This window comes from Drosophila santomea, chromosome 2R (genome assembly GCF_016746245.2).
Source record: "Drosophila santomea strain STO CAGO 1482 chromosome 2R, Prin_Dsan_1.1, whole genome shotgun sequence".
Lineage (NCBI taxonomy): Eukaryota > Metazoa > Arthropoda > Insecta > Diptera > Drosophilidae > Drosophila > Drosophila santomea.
In genome coordinates, this window is record NC_053017.2 from 20,076,080 (window position 1) to 20,095,625 (window position 19,546).

At 44.1% G+C, this 19,546-nt stretch overlaps 3 protein-coding genes across 14 annotated transcripts; 2 read left to right on the plus strand and 1 right to left on the minus strand.

Annotated features, from left to right (window-relative positions):
* Positions 1–507: 507 nt before the first annotated feature.
* On the minus strand, positions 508–6,951 carry LOC120444318. 2 transcript variants are annotated; one of them, XM_039623863.2, is made up of 11 exons: positions 6,707–6,951; positions 5,435–5,847; positions 4,726–5,363; positions 4,548–4,671; positions 4,284–4,480; positions 3,961–4,205; positions 3,704–3,893; positions 1,910–3,593; positions 1,723–1,842; positions 1,520–1,666; positions 508–1,458 (listed from the first exon to the last, which is right to left on the minus strand). In XM_039623863.2, the coding sequence occupies exons 2-11, from the start codon at positions 5,834–5,836 to the stop codon at positions 775–777; spliced, it is 4,431 nt and encodes a 1,476-aa protein (XP_039479797.1). In that variant the 5' UTR covers positions 5,837–5,847; positions 6,707–6,951; the 3' UTR covers positions 508–774. The 2 variants fall into 2 exon arrangements, with proteins under 2 accessions (XP_039479797.1, XP_039479798.1); XM_039623864.2 differs by lacking the exon at positions 6,707–6,951 and adding an exon at positions 5,972–6,333.
* A 483-nt stretch (positions 6,952–7,434) lies between these two features.
* LOC120444319 (polyadenylate-binding protein-interacting protein 1) lies at positions 7,435–10,734 on the plus strand. Of its 3 annotated transcripts, none has more exons than XM_039623866.2 (4): positions 7,435–7,562; positions 7,676–7,788; positions 8,065–8,945; positions 9,165–10,734. In XM_039623866.2, exons 3-4 carry the CDS (start codon positions 8,082–8,084, stop codon positions 9,996–9,998), a joined length of 1,698 nt encoding a protein of 565 aa, XP_039479800.1. In that variant the 5' UTR covers positions 7,435–7,562; positions 7,676–7,788; positions 8,065–8,081; the 3' UTR covers positions 9,999–10,734. The 3 variants fall into 3 exon arrangements, with proteins under 3 accessions (XP_039479800.1, XP_039479801.1, XP_039479799.1); XM_039623867.2 differs by lacking the exons at positions 7,435–7,562; positions 7,676–7,788 and adding an exon at positions 7,836–7,998 and having other exon boundaries at positions 8,065–8,618; positions 8,736–8,945; XM_039623865.2 differs by lacking the exons at positions 7,435–7,562; positions 7,676–7,788 and adding an exon at positions 7,838–7,998.
* A 408-nt stretch (positions 10,735–11,142) lies between these two features.
* Positions 11,143–19,504, plus strand: LOC120444339 (EH domain-binding protein 1). 9 transcript variants are annotated; one of them, XM_039623899.2, is made up of 14 exons: positions 11,144–11,366; positions 11,861–12,115; positions 13,071–13,278; positions 13,346–13,527; positions 13,585–13,781; positions 14,335–15,163; positions 15,300–15,502; positions 15,569–15,963; positions 16,144–16,233; positions 16,589–16,852; positions 16,969–17,647; positions 18,219–18,315; positions 18,376–18,564; positions 18,623–19,504. In XM_039623899.2, exons 2-14 carry the CDS (start codon positions 12,012–12,014, stop codon positions 18,702–18,704), a joined length of 3,519 nt encoding a protein of 1,172 aa, XP_039479833.1. In that variant the 5' UTR covers positions 11,144–11,366; positions 11,861–12,011; the 3' UTR covers positions 18,705–19,504. The 9 variants fall into 9 exon arrangements, with proteins under 9 accessions (XP_043861710.1, XP_039479833.1, XP_039479836.1 ...); XM_039623902.1 differs by having other exon boundaries at positions 14,401–15,163; XM_039623903.1 differs by having other exon boundaries at positions 14,404–15,163.
* The last annotated feature ends 42 nt before the right edge of the window (positions 19,505–19,546 follow it).

Below are 19,546 nucleotides of genomic sequence, written 5' to 3' on the forward strand. Positions count from 1 at the left end.
GCGCATATGTGCCAGTGTTGAAAAGGGCGGCGGTTGGGTACGGAATTAAGTGCCCGTACCGTACCTGAAACTGGTACAGATGCCGAAGATAAAAATTAGCTAAAAATGTTGGTTTTTATTTGTCCCCTAATGGCTTCAAAATATATTTCGCCCGTGTGTTCATTGAGCTGACGTGTGTATATCTTATTTTACAAAATTGTTAGCCTGAACGTAAATATATGTTTATAATAAAAAGAAATGTTAACACAATGGCCAAAATCATTGTTATTTATTTTAGTCAAATGAGAAGTAGTTCAACTACAATCCAGGTACGTACCTATTTATTGGCCCGCAACTCTGATATCCATAAAGGTACTTAGCAGCACTGGCCCGGGACCAATGCTTTTGCAACACTTGATCTGGCGTGCCTGGCAGAAATCAAAACAAACGCACAACACAACACCCAGGCACACACATACACACGCATACATACGAAGAGCACAAAGAGCAGACAACAAAATAGCGTTGTGTTTTTCGTAAAATGTCGTTTATTTGGTGGCGGTTACTCGGGTTGCCAAACAAAAGGCAGGGCAACGCACCTCTGAGATATCATACTTGGTTAGTCGCCTACATGTGCAAATGTACGGGCCAACAACCACTGTTTGCCTAGGACAAATCTGGACCCAGGAGGTAGAATAGCAATACCACCAGGTAGTAAAGCAGTAATCCTAAAAATGCCATGTTGTAGTTTGGACTTTCATGATTTGTGCGCCGCCAAGGGGCGCACTTCTGGCGTCATGAGCTGGTTTCCTCCAAAATTGGTTTCGCCGCCGTCACGCTACTGTTCTTCTTCAGGACCAAGTTGCCGACCACATCAGCACCCTCGTTATCCGCATCCTGTATCAGCGGGCTATCGAGGATTCGGAGATTTTTCAGGTCTTCATACTGATCGGCAATCTCCACCGGATCTGGCTCAGGCGGAGGTTGAAGTCTACTCAACTCCAGCAACTGCAGATGATAGTAGACACCTTCATCATCAATGGCATAAAAGTGAGAGAAATGAGCGTCTGTGAAGAACTGGCGTGCTTCATTTCCCACAAATTTAATGCAGGCCAGGAGTTCCGGACGGATGGCATTGCCGCGCTTATTTCGCCACAGTTCCGCCGTCTCTCGGTTACCCGGTTGAAATTCGTGGGCAACAAATGTGAGATCTATATCGATGTCTGGTGCAATAGGCGCCGCATCTACAGCATCCTCCTGTGTAACACTGTGCTTCTTGTGGCGTCGACTGCGCCGCTGTTTTTGCTCGCGCTCCATTTGATTGTTGCGCATGTGCGTCACGTTCCAGAAGCACAGCTGCTCCGCGCAGCTAACCAGGAGCTGCTTGCAGGGCGAGAATCGCAATTGCCGGATGCAGCGCTCATGGACCTCTTGAATGCTGTAGATCAGTTGCACTTGCCCGTTTTCAACGGCAAAGAGCTGTTGGGGAAATTTATAATTAAAAGGATATAATTAGGGAACGTATTTAAACGACGTTTACCTCTAAAATGCCATTTTCGAAACCAATGGCGAACATGGTACCATCATCCGTGGCTACCAAATAGCTAATCTTGGCCTTCTGAGCGATCTTCTCTTCACAAATCAGATCGTACCTTAGTTGGTTACATCCGAATATTAGACGAAATACCTGTGGTTGTAAATAACATTGTTATATAATTTTCTAATTTTATTTATAAAACCCACCTCGATGGTGTTGTTTCTGTAGGCCAGAAAAAGAAGACCATTCTTTAGATCAAAGCCAGCAATGGATTCCTCCGATTCCTCAGGTTTCACGAACGCAGATGGGTTAGCTATATCCAAATGCTGTAGGAAAATATGGAAATCAAATACTGAACTTTTACTCACATAAACTGAAATTAGGAACACTTACGCAGACTCCGTGGTCGGAAAACAAAATGATGAACTGTCCTCCCTGTAAGGACGCGTACTTGGTGCTTACATCCAGCTGAGCTAGAGGCAAAGGCCACTGGTCATTGGGCTGCAGCGGATCTGTCTTTCCAAGCTGGAATATCACAGTCTTTTGGGCACTGTGTGCCGACGCCACCAGAAAGTTTGGACTGACCTGCTTGAGGTAATCAATGGGCTCCGTTTTAAACTGCTGAGGTAGCGCTGCATCCAGATTAACGTCTATTATCACCCCGTCCTCATATCCAACGAAAATCTGCTCGTCGGTGAAGGCGGATATGGCATTTATCTTACAGTTACTGGCAGCATGAGTGGGTGTGATAGTGGACCATGCGGAAATGCTAGATCTCCTTCGAGCTCTTGGATCGGTGGCAGTTTCAATTAGGTGAATGCGGTTTTTGGAGTCCACAGCCAGAAGTTGCGTCCGCTCTCTGGTCATGTCCATGAGAGAACGCAGGTAGACGTTGGGCTCCAGGCAAGCCTTTGTCATAACGCTTTTCTCATCTGCACTGTGAACCCAGGCTATTTTCCCGTTTTGATGTGAGTTCGAGCCGCTTACAGAGCGCAATGTATGCACATGAACCACCTGCTTTCCCTTAGCGCCACACAAAACAATGTACTTATAGACAGGATCAGCGAGCTCGTAGATATCCACACACTCTATATGTTCGCTGACATTGCTGCGTAGCACGGGATCCGAGTTTCTAAGATCATACACAATAAGTCCCTCCGATGTGCCAAGGAGTAGGTAGTGTCCGTCAGTCGAACGCTTTCCGCAGGTGATGAAACTTCCCTCTGGCAGCTGCACTGGCTCCGATTGCAAACCAACCGAAGGACCTGGCATAAAGTTGAGTCGCCATACGCTGTACCTAAAAATCAGCAACACGGTGGCGGTCTGACTTCTTTCGTCGAATACTTCTATGGCCACAGGCGTGTCGTTATGAACATCAAAACCATGTAGTTCCGGCTTATCGCCGAAACCATTATTCAAATCCCATACAGTTAGTGTGCAATCGGAGGTGCAGATCACGTAATATCGCTTCAAAACCTGAACCAAACAGCGAATTTCCATCTGTAGTGTTTTTAAAACAGGCGTGTGCGAGAGTTTGAACACCTGATCTTGATCGTCCCAATCCAAAATGCTCACATCCCCATTGCTGAATGCCACATGCAGTTGGATTTTGGTCTCTGGCAATCCGGCGTCTTCATCCAAATAGAAAGCCAACATTTTCTGATTTGCATAGCTGCCTATAGAGCGTTTGACCACGCTGTTGACTAGCTGCTGATAGCTGCGCGTTCCCGTGGGCTGTCGAAGATGGGCGGAGGCGGGCGGACGCACACGCTGCTTGCTGCCAGCACTGTGACGTCTTCCTGGACAATCGGGCCACAGCGACCAAAGTTTTACGCTGCCGTTGCTGTGCAAGGTGATTAAGTGCTTCTGTTGGTTGAACACCGCCATATGTAGAATGTCACTGCTGTCGCTCTCGTCCCTTAGCAAATAGGTATCCTCTCCCTCTAGCGAAACATCGGTTAGCAGTAGCTGCTTGCTGCCCAGCGCCATTAAGCAAAAGTCGTTGTGAAGGTAGACAGCATGGCGCACCTCGTTATTGCCCAGGTTTATTATCTGGCGGTGCTGGTGGAAACGACCACTGATAAGAGAAAAACGTGAAGTATAAATTGAACAACTAACCATTATAGATGTCGTTACATATACAAATAGCAGATTTGTTTGGTTGACTAATCAATGGTAAGTACTTACTGTTCGGTAAACCAAACTCGATCGCCAAATCGCTGCACTTGCTTGTGGGCTTCTTCAAAAATCGCCTCGTCTTCGGCCATCAGGGCAATCCTAAGCAGGTCCATAAACTTTGAACAAATAAGATTCTCCTCAATCTTTGGCAAGAAATCCAGAATGGCGTTTACCAAGTGCTCATACTTCGGGTCATTGTCTGCATGAACAAAAAAAAATATAGTAAAACAGATTTCTTTGTGTCTAATGATTCCTCGTCTACGTACCGCAGATATATGGCTTGTAAAACTTCAGCTGCTGCAGCGTGTTCAAGATCGATCCGCTGGCATTCCAAGCTGTTGAATCGTGACGAATCTTTTGTTCTAGAAAACGGAAATCTAAAAAGACCATGCGAAAAAGAGTCACCCGTTCGATGGGCTCAATGGTTTTCAGATGATGGCCGATGTGGCTATAGAAGTATTTGTCCAGGGAAGGCAATACCAAGTCGTCGTGATCAAATGCTTTCGGGATGCTTACAAGGAAAAAAGGTTAAATCATCATCACATTTAAACAAAGATTGGTTAAATCAATAAAAGAGCTAGGGACTTACTTGTAGCGATCAACGATCCTCCGATGAAGCGCAGGTTCGTCTTCAACCGTTACTTTCAACTCCAAGTATATGCTTGGTATACTTATGGTTGACTCTTTGGGTTGCTTCTCCACCAATGAATATTTATGAAGCTTGTTAACCACCACCATTGCATCGTCGCCATCGGATTTGTCATCAAACCATATCAGCGATAGGAGCTGTTCAACAGGAAGTTGATAACGATTAGTAAGTATATGTATGCTGTAACAAGTGGAGCTAACTTACATTAATGGGTATGTGGGCCGAGGGAGGGAAAATAGACAGCCTATCAAACATTTTTCTATATTCAGCGGGCTCCAGAACTTTTAGAGAGCTCTCAATGATGGTCGTCAGCTTATTGCAGTTGACACTATAACGAAAATATTATGTAGTTATTCAGTGTGAAAACCCATATACCACTTACTGTTTCCAGTTGTCCCAAGTCGCCAGACCATCCCGAATGCTCTCCGCAATAATACTTAGTCTGCGGGGATTCGTTGTCAAAACCTCCCGGGGCAAATCCTGTGGTCGGCAGTGGAGGTATTTTAGAAACAAAGACTTAACCTCATCCGGCGTTAGCGTCATCGAATGATGATCCAATGAAATATGAGTTGTGGTAGCTGCCGAGAGAAAGTCAGTGACCTGCTTGAACCTTGTGGTCAGCAGTATCTTGCAGCTCAAGTTGAAGGCATTCCAAGCCTTGGCATTTTGCACATTAAGCAAAACAAGGAGACAATTCTCATACGGCTTGCTCTTAAGTAGTCGTCGCAGTTCCGCCTGAATGCTGTGGATTCGAAGCTTTATGTTACTGCTGTGATCGCTACGACTTGTCCAGTTGGGATCGATCTGGTGAAGTAGTTTCTGCAGCATCTCTAGCACGGTCTCCGGACTATTGCAGTTCTTTAGGTTCAGCCAGAAGATCTTAAAGTCCATCTTGCTTTGCACTTTGTACGATAGACACACGTCCAAGGCTACCCAATGCTTTCCCGATCCCAATACGCCATCGATACAAACATTTTTGGCTGGGCGAAGTTCTAGCAGAGCCTGCGTTAGTTTCAGATACTGAAAATATATACAAAGTATATGGTAAGATAACAATTCCGTACAGTAAAATTATGGGGAGGTTATCATACCGGTTGCAGGCGGTTCACATTGTACTTTGCAAACACTTGGTTGTCATTGTTGAGACGATCTCGCTGCTCGATGTACATCCTGGTCTTCAAACTGGGCTGTTGAAGCTCATCCTTGATAGCAGCCGTAAGGAATTCGTAGTTGGCCGGATCACTCGCATTGAGAACGTCTTCTACAAAGTACTGGACCGTTTTCTCCTGTTTAGAGAGCAGTGTCCAAAACAAGCGAAGAGTGGCAGTGTCTGCATCCCTGGACTTGACGATATGGTCAATTTCCTCTTTGGACAATACTCGTTGCAGCATGTCCTGGACATCCTTGCAGTCGAAATCCTCGACGAATGCATCCAAGAACACGGGCAAAATGTCATTGTAATGATATTGCTGCACTCCCGTTTCAAAATCCATAATGGTATTAACTAGGTAAATACGTAGTATGAATAAGGTAAAATGAGCAATAAAATCAAATATATTAGATTTATATAAAAATATAAAAGCACTGCATTCTTATGACGCACTGTTCTTCAAAAATTATTCACGTACATATGGCGATTTTCTTGGCGCCAAGCGGTCTTGACCCACTTTATTTGAATAAACCAACGTCGACGGCCACGCCATGAAGACATCCCCGCGAGTGGTGAATTGCGATAACGTGGAGCTACCGCTTGAGATCTCACCCCCAATAAAGCCTCGACTGGAGGATCGGTAATTTCACAACTAAGCGCCAAGGCCGCGAACAAGATCAGCTCCAAATAGTTTGAAATACGTGAGCGGTGGTGCAACCGTCAAAAAAGGCAATTCCGCTTGCAGTTCTGTTCTAAACCGCTCGTCAATGTCGCAGAACCAAAATCGGATGAGATCGGAACGGATCGAATCAGGCGATCGGCGAATTGAAACGCCAGCAATCACTATTTGCACGCCAGATAAACTCCACAGTTAGATAAGCGCGAGAAGACAGAGACAGAAGATGAGTCACTAAGTTGGGTTAGATGTGGGGCGATGCATAAGTGGGGTAAGAGAAAAGGGGGGTAAGTATAAACAACGGATAAGTGTGAATGAACTTGGCCGCTGTCTGTATGTTAGCACACAAATGTGATTGTTTGAGTCACACACACGTCCAAGTGCCTTGGACATACAGCATGAATGAGCGGGGAGGCACAAAGGAATTGACGGGGAGGCACACGGCCAAATAGAAGAATTCAATTGAACAATTGCACTTGTAGAACACAGCAAACAAGTGCTACAGGTAGATATGCGTTCACCTGCACACATACTTACGCTCGCCGTTTATTTTTAACAAATCGTCGTCCTTATTCTTTAGTTGGTGTACGTGTAAATATTGCACTTTTACTTAATAATATCAATGCTCCGGCTACAATGGGGCACACTCGTCGCAGTGTTCACATTGTTCTAGCACATTCTAACCGACATACAAAAGGATCGAATAAATAACAAATAATTGCAAGCAGTGCGCACATGCACTAAGCTAATCTGGTCGTTAAAAACAACAAAACAGAAATTTCTCCGGGTGTGTGACCGTTGCACGCTGGCAAAATAACGCCAACAAGAATGGCTGGTTGCTATCGCAATAGGGTTGTCGAATATTAAAAAATATATATATTGTTTATATACGCTATTATCTATATTACGCTTTGCAAAGTAAGTATTTGTAAATAACATATTTTATTAATTGTATTGCGCGTTTTAAGATATTTTTTATATTTATATAATGAATAAAATATTGTTAAATATTTAACACCAGACATCAGGCTCATCTCTATGAAGCATAGTTAGCATAGTCTTTAAGTAATCCGCCTCAGTCTAAAATAATTGTAAACACAATATTTCCCTAATGCAATATATTTATATTTTATATATTTATGCGTTACTTGCTTGGAATATAGTAGTTTGTTAAATGCAAATTTTCTATAAAACGGCTAAGCACTATTCTCTTTAATTAAAATGTGACCATGTTGCGCTGTATCGATATTTCGATTACTTTCAAGCAATCCCGCCGCCGAAGACAACAAAGGTATTCTCTGCCAGGTAATTTTCCGCTAGCCACTTGCGACCACACCGACGGTGAAAAGGCGAAATAATTAATTTCAACAAATTGCCGCAGTGCGAATAAAAGGTTCGTAGCTTTTCCCATACCCAATTGGCGGTTAGCGGCCGACCCGGCCCTCCCACCCGTCCCATTTTCCATTTTTCACGGCCAGTAAAACGTGCAATCCCACCCAAAATCAGCCAGCAAATTCGGAGCAGCGCAGCAGACGCAGACGAGAAAGTGACGACGCAGCAAAACGAAGCAACAAAAACGAAAATCGGCGACGTACACATTCAACTTGAACAGAATTAAGGTAGGCATTGCAATTTCCTCCCTACACGGCAGTCGATAGGACAGGTCCATTTCACTGGGCGACACCGACTGACCCGGCTGCGGAAAATAAAGAGACGAAAAAAAAGAAAGGCGAAAAACCAGTGCAAGGAAAACAAAATGTCCGCAACCCTGACAGAATCGGCGTCCCCGACGCTCGCAGACGTAACCACGCTGGATTTCCCAGGCGAATGTGATTTGTCTTTATTTAGATTAACTAATCCCCATCCTTTACTTAACTCTGCTTCGTGATTTGCAGTTTTCAAGTCCAACGCAATGTCATGCCGCGCCCCCTTCCAGCCCGACGATCAGTATGAGCAGCTGCGCCGGCCGAATGTCGGCGGAAGCGGCGGAGTGGCCATGCCGGGACTGGAGCAGCAGGCGCATCTCTTTGGGGAGTACGCTGGTGCCCAGGCCTACGGGCAAGTTGTTGGGAACTTCCCAGTGCAGGCCATGCAAGCCCAGGCGCAGACTCTGTCCGATGCGTCCAATCTGTCGGCCACGGCGACCATTTTCATCCCTCGACAAGCTGCTCCACCACAGCAGCAGTCACGACATCAGCAATACCAGCAGGCTGGTGGAGCCGGCTCCGGTGGAGGAACTTCCTATGGCCAACAGCAGCCGCGCTATATGAATGGCTTTAAGCATCACCATCAGCAGCAGCAGCACCACCAACAGCCGCACTACAACCATCACCACAATCATCAGCAGAAGTTCAACAACGATATGCAGAAGCTAACGAATTCCGTGCAGAATCGCCTGCACCTGAATAGCCAGCAAGGCTCAGCCGGCAACTACTATCAGCAGCAGCAGGTACACCAAAACACACACCACCACCAACAACACCAGCAGCAGCATCAGCCACACAACCAACACGCCAAGTTCCAACGGCATACCCACTTGAATAACTCATTCCAACAAATCGCACAGCAAACACAGCACCACCAGCAGCAGCCGCACCACCAGCAGCACAACCACCAGCAGCAGCAGTATTTCCAGAACCAGAACCAACAAAAGCAACAACCGCAGCCATCCACTTCGTCTGCGGCGGCCTCCTCGTCGTCCTCGAACTCTTCGCAGCCGGACATGGCCACCATAGCACTGGAGTATCTTGATACAGTCATTCATTGCCTTAACCAGGTGAGAACCCCGCAATCATGGCTGAAAAAATAATGAGTTGATAGGAACAATAGCTTCATAGTAACTTCGATGAAGGCTTCCTATGATTTATATTTTTTCTGTTAAATGTTTGTTCAACCAATTTTAATAGAGCTCTAGAAATAGATCATGATCACACTGATTCTTACTACTCAAATTTAATTTCCTTACTAACCAGTAATGTTAATGATCCCCATCCAGAATCCGGGCCAATTTGATACGATTGCATCACGCTTCCTGACTATATTCGATGGCATGGAGAACAATCAATTCGTGCTCTCCATCGCCATGGAGGACATCTTCGAGAAGTCGATCGAGCAGCCGAACTTCCGGTACATGGGCGCCAAGCTGTACAACCTGCTGCACATGCTCAACTCGAAGCCGGACTCGCTGTTCCACACGCTGCTCAAGTGCAAGCTGGACTACCACCAGGAGGAAGTGACCAAGTACATGCGGTCCAACGAGCAGCAGAAGGTTCGCGAGACCGCCCTCTTTCTGGCCGAGCTGTACATGCAGTTGCGCGGCGACGACGATTCGCGCATCCAGTTGATCGCTGTGAATATTGTATATTCGCTAAGTAAGCTGCTGGCCAGCGAGAGCAACGAGAATGTTCGCTGTCTGTGCCAGACCCTCAAGCTGGCTGGCTATGATCTGACGGCCGATTGCCCCAAGGACATACAGGAGATCATCACGGCCCTGCAGGCGATCGAGCTGAAGTCGCCGGGCAAATACCCCATGGCGGCCAGTGTAATTGCCCTGCAGCAGAACAACTGGGGCAGGAAGGTGTCGAACGCTTTGGGTGACGATGAAGATACAGTGAAGGAGCCGCTGCGTCTGAGCGATGAGCCCGTCTTCTACGGACCCGATGGCCGCGAATTGACTGCCGAAGAGACCGACTTCCTAGCCGCCGGGGATAATGATGGTGATGATGACTTCGATGGGGATGGTGCCGACCTGGAAATGGATGCCGAGATGGACGAGGAAACCGAGCGAGCCTACAAGGAGTTCTGTAAGCAGGGCAAACAGAAGACCTAGACGACTGTGAAGAACTGTGTGGCATTGGACGGATTCATGAGGGCGTGGTCGTTGGCAGGATATAGCTTAGGGTATAGGAGGGGGATGGTGGAGAGCGTAGGAGTGGAGCATTTCCAACAAATTCTCGGTTGTAGAATCGATGATTGCAGTTGCTTGGTTCAGAACCAATTGTGATTATCTTTTAAATTATTGATAGCAAATTGTTTGTGATATCTTCGTGTTTCATGCACCTATCATAATATGACATGTGTTAATGACTTTGTTCGAACGCTTTTTGTGTGATACGCCCGTTTTGTATCTGTATCTCTGATAACTAACTCTCTGCCATGATAGCCAGTTCATTCATCAGTTTGTACTTTTTAACTCTCAGTTTTGAATAATCGCGAAACCTGGATTTCGACCGTAAACGGTAAAGATAAAAATATATATAATTATAGCCACTGCCACGCCGATGTGAACCGCTAATACACACACACGCAGCTGCACTCAAAGACTCGTACTCATATGCGCACCCACACACTTGCATGGCACATATGCAGACCCATAAACGGCAAAAAAAAAACAAAACCGCAAATTTCACATTCAATTAAACGACATTCTCTTGATCATACAAATCGAAAAACGAAAGAAAAAAAAACAGCAGCAGCCACGCCTAATTTTTAAATAATTGTAATTAATGTTAACGAATCCATGATTTAATTATAAATAAAATTTATCGAATTGCGTTTAAAACAAATTCAAATTCAGCGATTTTGTTGAAACGGGAAAGAAAGCTATGGTTTTCGAACTAAACGCGGTTCGATTTTCGTTCAGTTTATTTACATATGTAGAAAGAGTCGAGTCCGTGATAAAGCTAGCCGAGCTTCAAACCTTTCGGTTTAATAGAAACAACGGTACTCTGTTGATCATAAGCTGCTGTTTATATCGTTCTTATTTGAATACAGAAAATTCGCTTTCAAAACTATAAATGCAACGACCAAAAAGTAGTATTAAATGTTGGTCACAACTAAAAATTCCTGAATTTTAAAAAAATTCCCCAATTTTTAAACTGACAAAAACAATCGATGTCAGCTCATCGACTTAGACTACAAGCGCATATGTTTGGTGTATCGATAGTCTGGGCCATGTTATTGCAGTTAGGCCATCTCTACTCATTCTGCTCGCGACAGTAAAAAAAATCGGATCGAAGTGTAAATCGGTGTGAATTAAATTATTCGCTGTGATGTGATAAAAACTAAACGGCAGCGAGTGCTCGTAGTAAACGCGCAAATGTTCGGCGAACAGTGTCCCCAAATCGAAGGACCTTGAAACGAAATTGGAGACCAAAACAAAAGTGACGTCATAATGGTGCTATTTATGTATTTGTATGTACGTCTAGGCATCTATGTATACAAATTTCGCTAAAATATTCGCCAGTGAGACGCAAACACACAAACACACGCCCGCGGGAACATTAATAGATAAAAACAAAACTAGCAATAAGCTGTAAATCTCGAGTATTTATAAGAAATTCAAGAAAGACAAAGGCAAAGTGACAACTAAAGGTCACAAAACAGCGAAAAAGAAAAAAAACAAATACAACACAAGAACTGTGCGCGTGTGTGTGTGCGTGTGTTTTTCTTTTTGAGTGTTTTTGCAGACAACAAAGCAATAAAATTCAAAAATAAATGTACAAAATAATGTTTTCCACTTTGCACACACTATCTTTCGATATTGAAAGGGTCTACAAGAGTGAAACCTTTTTACACCTGCCGTTTGCATTCTCTTCTTTTTAATTTGCCTTATGAATGAACCTTGTAAACTGACCCAGAAATTTATAGCATATAACCAGGCGTCTATATTGCCTTTCATTCCGCATCCAGATCGCCTGCAGAAGTTAGCTGGTAAACATGACACAATAAATTAGTGAAACAACAAGGCAACGACGATCGAAACGGGTCTAATTTTTATACAAACCCCCAACACCCCCGAAGAAATCCCAATTAAAGTGCCCTACGATCCGCACCCGATAAAATGGCCAGTGTATGGAAGCGATTGCAGCGCAATTTCAAGCGAGCCGCCAAATTCCAGTTCACCGCATCGTACCACGATCTGCATCTGGAAACCACCGCCAAGTGGTAAGTGCCCCATATGAAAGTGGATTAGTTCATCGGCAGTCACTTCAAGTGGGCGGGGCGGGATGTGGGCGGTCCTTAAGTGCCTTTCAACTTGAGGGGCTAATAGCAGGTTTCCGAGGGAAATTTATCTCATTTTTAGATTCCCGTATGTGTAGTTTGTATCATTGAAATCAATATCTCTTATTTCCGTTTTCATGTAACTTTAAATACAACGCTTTTTGTGTTTCATTTAAACAATATGTATTATAAATTATAAATTTACTTCAGTCTTTCACATATATTTGCCTTATCTTGCATTTTGCGTATATTTTTATTAATAAATATATACAAGAATACGCAAAAGATGTGTAAAACCACAGCATTATCACTTATTGAAGTAATAATAAAGCTTATCACATTCAAAGAACAAGCTAAACAAACACTGATAGTTGAATATGTGTTTTACCCGCTCATACAATTATTGTTTTATAAATGTTTTATTTTTAAAGTATAGGTTTGCACTAAGGACTAGTGTCTTGAAGATAAGCACTTAGCTACATCTTTTTTTTTATCTTCAGCTAATTTAGTAATAAGTACATATTTCGGATTATATCATTGAGCAACTGATTATATACTTTAGATAAATTGCTGAGAGGACTTAGTCATGCAACTAAAATGAAGGGGCTACAGTGCTCCATGAATGGGAATGTTTTAATATACTTGTACTCCATTCATATTCCATATCTTTCTATTTACAACTGACCCCAACTTTTGTTTAATAAACATTCTGTGCATACATTTATCAACTGAAGAGCCCACATATGCATATAATGACGCCGCATCCGGTGGCCAGAAATTGTTATTCATGGTCTTGTTTATAAAATTCATGAAATTCGTTCTTCGACTAGAGTTGAAAGAACTTTGGGAAACCAATTTGGCATGAAATGGTTAATAATCATGTGATGGCCAATTTCAGGCGGCCGTCGAACCTCTCCATCGTTTGGACCAGAAGATCTAGACGAGTGGCCAGTGCTCCCTTGCCATGGGAGCCGGACATGATGAACCCCCTGGTGGGCAACATAGCCTGGCCAGTGCCCGACAATCACACCATATCTGTCACCCTATTCAAGGATCCCCGGACACACGAGCTGGAGGACAAGGACTGGACGTTCGTCATCGAAGATGTGGGTTAAATAATGCCATGGCCGTATTAACTTACCAGTAATTGTGATTGGTGTTACCTTTCATTAGGTCACTCCGATGGGCAAGAAACGTGTGCTGGCCAATGCCAGCATCAATATGAGGAAGTATGCCAGCATAGAATCCACTCAGCAGAGCTTTACATTGACACTAAAGCCAGTCTCGAAGAAGATTACGGCGGCCAGTTTGGAACTCACGATTAGCTGTGTATTCTTGCGAGAAGGAAAGGCTACGTAAGTTCACAGCCCTTGAAATATTTATATTTCTTCTATACTAAATTTGTATTCCAGAGATGAGGACATGCAGAGCGTTGTCTCCATGATGTCCGTGAACAATAATGATGTGGCGCCTTTGGATGATTTGGAGGATATTCCCGATCTAGATGGCTTCAGTGAGATTACGGACAATTTTAATGACTTTACCCAGCAACTGGAGCATATGACAACTAGCCTAAATGGCTGCATTGATGTGGCCACGCCTCAAAGTGGTAAGAACTCTTCCTTCGTAACTTACAAATTATGTTCTATGTGCTAAACTTCAAGTATTTGTATCTGTTAGTATGTAAAAATGGACTAGACCGTATATATTATGTATATTGAGTGCTGAACATAGGGAACAGGGAGTTTACGTATTTTAAAGCTCTGTTTTCTTTTTGTAAGGCACTTTGGTTAAGTATGTTATATACCCTGTAAATGTTTTAATATCTATAGATCAGAACTGCAAAACTGCGCATCTCATGGATGCCATATATGTACACTAGATGATGCATGATCAAATCCACACAAATCAAAATTCAACGTTCTCCGAAACAACAAATTGATTGATTCTAATTATAGCATCTTAGCTTTAGATTCTTTGTACAGACATTTCTCTCTGACTGAAAACGAAATTATTTCCTTTCTATATCCCATAACATCAACATCACACCACGTATCTTGAATGGTTTTCTGCAACTCGTAATTTGTGCGTAAATTGTTAAATGTACATTTCCTTTATTTTTCGTTTTCTTTTTTTTTTTCGTTTTGTTTGTCATTATGTAGTACCCTCGTTATCTGAAGATCCAACTCCGTTGGCCGAGTCATTTAATCACTTGCATTTTGAACTAGAAGCCGACGGCAAGCGGGAAGCTGCCACCAAGTTAGACTTGCCCACAGCTGCATCCGGTGGTTCTAGTGGTGCTGAAGAGTCCCTGAAAACGCCGAATGGACTGCAACCGCTGGTGGACAAAACGCCAATAAGGTCACCAGATGAAGTTATGCAGCCACAGCAGACACCGGCGGAGTCATTGAAGTCTAAAACTAAAGAAACCTTTGACAAAATGGTCACCTCAACGCCCCTCGAACCCAACATTAGCAAGGATGATGTGAAGCCAAAGAAGAAGAGGGCTCTATTCTTCACTGAAAAGGAGGATGAGCAGTCCTTAAGGGTGGAAAGTGTCAGTGAGGATACCACCAAGACTATCGGCGACAACAGCACCACTAAGGAAAAGCCCAAAGAAGAAAGCCAGTCCAGCAAGGATGCCTCATCCGTGGTGGTTCCGAGTGCCAAGCGCCCTGAACTGCAGCCCCTGAACTTAAAGAAGAGCTACGAACCCTCGCCGACACCTGAACCCGCACCTGCACCCGCACCCGCATCTGTGATAAACGAATCGATTGGATCGGGTTTTAGTACCTCTGGCTCGTTGAACAACAGCCTCAAGCCGGTGGAGAAGATCGTGCTGAAGGAGAACACGCCCGGGCAGGATCTGCTGGAGTGGTGCAAAGAAGTTACCAAAGACTACCCCAATGTGAAGGTTACCAACCTTACGACTAGCTGGCGCAACGGCATGGCCTTCTGCGCTATTATTCATCACTTTGTGCCGGAGCTCATGTGAGTTGTCACGATTACGTTGAATTTCTTATCGCACACTTTATTTACAATCAACCAATTTATAACATCTCCAATTTCAATTACAAGTTAGAATGACAGGAACTGAATAAACTAATAAATGCATTTCATTTCTCAGTGATATGTCCAAGCTGAGCGCCCATGACGTTGTGGGCAACTGTCGGATTGGCTTCGATGCGGCGGAGTCATTAGGAATACCTCGTGTAATCGAGCCGCGCGACATGAATATGCTGACAGTACCGGACAAGTTGGCCGTGATGACTTATTTGCATCAGTTGCGGGCGCACTTCACCGGCAAGCAGCTAAAAATTGAGCAAATCGGTGAGCGAGCTCTAAAAAAAAAGGTCACTATAATATAATTAACATGCTTAAAAATACTCTTTTTAGGTTCAACGGCAGACGAATCGAGCTACGTGATTGGAGACTACAAGTCGGACAATTTGTCGCAGAATCGTATTAACTTTTCACACCCCAAGTCGTTGTTGCTGCATCAAAACTCATTCGATGAGGAGATAAACGGTTCAAATAAGTCGGAGCAACTATCTCCCACAAGCAAAAAGGATGTGAAGAATCTGATTTTGTACAACTCTAAGAATATTCTGGACAAGGTGCTGTCGCCCACCAAGGACAAGAACTCTATCAACGCATCGCAGCACGCAAATCAGTCGCCCATGCTCAGCTGCCAGACACCGCCGCCGCAGGATGAAGCGCTGGATAAGGGGTCACAACCGGGTGGCAAGGAGAACAGCTCCATAACCACCATTGATCCCCAGGCAGCCAGTGTGAGTAATAGCCAGCACCAGAGTTGAAGTGGCCTCGTTGAGTTGAAGTTATCCATTGAGTTGTTGCTTTGGCTTTAGCGATTTATTTATTTATCTACTTTGCACTTTATTTCCTAGACCTTTTCAGTTCTGTATATATTTGATTTTCTTGATTTGGCTTATTTTTGGTTTGATTTGTAGCGAATTTTAACGCGCCACAAGCTGATGAGCGAAAAAGCCAAGCTGATGATGGAAAAGCGAAAGCTTAACAAAACCAGCGACGCGAACGACGTAAGTAGCTTCTTGCTAAAGCCGCAGTTCGCCGCACGAAGCGCAGCTTATCTGTAGCATGTCTTGTTATTTTAATATCTTATATTATTTAAGAAATTCAGTAAATCTTTTTTGAAACAATTTTAAGTATTCTTGTTTAGAACATTACCTATTAAATGTATAATTTTGTTAAACTTGAAACTTGTGTACATATGGCACTCAGAAAGTGTCGTTTTTCAACAACGCTCTAAACAGATTTAATTTCAGTTTCTAAGAAAACCTTTGATAATTTTTGTAGCTATATAACTTTGTCACACAAAAGGTGCTGCCTTGTGTACATCCTCACTTAGTTCTTTCAATGTCTTTGCCCCGGCAGGAGGAGAGGCAGCAGCGTCTGCGGGAACAGGCTCGTCGCCTTATCCTGGAGACTCGTGTGAAGAGCGGTGGCTCCATCGAGAGTCCAACCAGGCCCAAGTTGGAGCGCACCATCTCGCCGATCCACAACGGAGCCGAGGAGTTCTACATGGAGCACGTGAAAAAGCTGGAGCCAGGCAGTCCTAGTCATAGGTTAAGTGATCCGAAGGTTCTACAGTCCTTCAACGCAATCGTGGACCGCGTCTCACCAAAGCACGAGAAGAGGGTAAGTCGGAAACGTTTTATTAGTCGAAGAAAATAGCTACCTTTGATGTGCCCACTTGGCCTTTCATCTAGATTGACATTGATAACTAATTTAAGGGCTTTTCGCAATATTTGCAGGGTGACAAGCTGTCCTACATCGATTCCGAGCTGGAGGCCCTCGAGCGGGAGCAGGAGGCTATCGACCAGAAGGCCAGCAATCTGGAGGCCAAGCTGCGCGCCGTAATGGGCGGCAATCCAAGTAATAATCGTCGGGGTGGCGCTAGAAACAGCAACCCCTTCCTTAGGCTAATCCGAAATAGTATTGGTGGTGGTGATGTGATACGCATTAAGCTGCTCGACTCGGATGACGAGAGCCTTTTTGGTGGAGGTGCCGGTAGTGGTGGCGGTCGTAGCGGAGCGTGCAGCGAGGACGACGACAGGGACTCGTCCAGCGATAGTGTCTGCAACTCCGGCGACGAGTTGCACACGCGTCTGCGCCCCCGGCCACGCTCCCATTCGTGTTTTGTGAATGTGAATAAGAACCATCCATCGACCATAAACACGCCCGCTCATCTGCGCCCGCATCATGTGCATCATGTTGTGCCCTACACCCACCTGCTAGACAGTTCCCCGTCGGCGCTCTCCTCGCAGCAGTCTTCCTGTGATAATCTGCCTGCGTGCAGCGATGATGACGAGGTCCTGGCGCTGGCGGCCACTGGTCGTGCGGCCTCCTTGCGGCGGCAGCAGGATCGCCATAGGCGACGCCGTCAGCGGCGGGAGCGGCGCTCCCATTTATGTCACAGTCCCAGTCATTGTGGTAAAGTGCAGCCCATCCTATCATGCCTGATTCATTGAGCTGACCTGCTAATTGCTTTTGCCAAAGCACTGCCACGCCTCACCGCCTGACTGCCCGGCCGATCGCCAAATCTCTTCCGCCTGCTCGCTCGCTCGCCTCTTTCAACCGCATCCACTCGCTCATTCTTTGTGCCGTTTGTTTGTTCCAATTAATGTCTGTGTTTGCTTGTTAACTTACGGCGGGCAACCGTTCCAAATTGTGTCTAACTATGTTCGGACTTGGTTCTAACAGCCCCGATGATATAACGCTCACTAATCACAGAGTCCTCACTCTGCAGCAGCTTTTGAAATCGCCAAAGGACGCCTACTTAGAATAAAACAAAGCACGAAGCGCTTGTTCTGATTTTGTTTTTTTCAAAAATGGTTTTAGAAGTATGTATCTACAATACATATGCTATTTATGTTTGCGACTTGTGTATAATATCTAATTGAATATTATAATCAGAACAGGCAGTCTTTTATTAATCGTAGAGTTTCATAAAGAAAAACCCCATCATTGCCTTTGTATAACCAGTCATTTTAACATTCCACAGAGACCGAGGAGACAGAGGAGCAACTGCTATCGCAATGGTTTACGCTGGTCAACAAGAAGAACGCACTCCTCCGACGACAAATGCAGCTAAATATTCTGTAAGTTATCACATAGAATTACTATCGGCTTTGTGTATTATAATTATTTACACCCTTCAGCGAACAAGAAAAAGATTTGGAGCGAAAGTATACAATGCTTAATCAAGAGCTCCGCGCTGCGCAGTCTGTGGAAGATTGGCGCAAGACGGAAGTTCAGCGGGAGAAGGAGCGACTGCTGCTCGAGGAACTGATGACGATTGTCGACAAGCGTGACCAGTTGGTTCAGCATTTGCACAACCAAGAGATAGCGTAAGTAAAGCACAAGTGCCATCATTAATATGTGAAGTTAATCCTCGGACTCTATTAGGATCGAAGACGACCAGGAGATCGCGAGAAAACTGGAGCACGTGGACATCAGTGCTGAAAAAGACAAATGTGTTCTTCAATAGAAATCGAAATTAACCAAACCTGACTGGAGATTATACTTACACACACTCAATCTTATCTATGTAACTAGTTAGATAACAACTATGTTCAGTGACACGCGATAAGGTCGCGTGGTTTTTGTGGTTCGGTGTCGCTTCTTATGCAATCGTTATATCCAACGACAACAAATACTTGGACCACTTGGTGTGGTTATTAAAAAAAAAGGTATACTGTGAAACAAAACAAATTGCTTTTGTATTTAAGCAAAACAATTCAAAAAATAAGAACAAAACGTCCGTTAGTGAACTAAGTGAAAAGACAAGCACACGTTTATACACCTATTTACGATAATCAGATATTGGTATTACTTTAAATTTAATGGTGGTAACCTTGTTTCATGTTTTGTTGCTGTGCCATTTGAACCACTCCCAACTTAAATCCTGAACGCAATAACGATGTGAGATAGGGAATTGAGGAGGCAATTTTACGTTAGTTTTACTTTAGCATTTATCCCACATAACTAGAAACGCTTCATCCAAAAATACACGTACACTTATATATTTATGAATTACACTTACATATACAAAAACCTATCTTACCATACCTTATTTAGACCCGTACATTTGCTCTAAGTTAAGCAAAGCGCTTTAATCATAATTTAAAGGTGGCTTATATACTTATATGATAAACATTTTAATTTACTTTGCCCAGGCGAATGTATAAAGAACTGTTCGACCCAAGGAACATTAATAGCTAATAAAAGAAAACGAAAATGCTGGTGCTCGTCATCAGCATCGAATAAACCCAAAAACCATTCTAAAAAGTTTTATTTGTTGTTATTTAGAACCTACTTTAAAAACAAGTC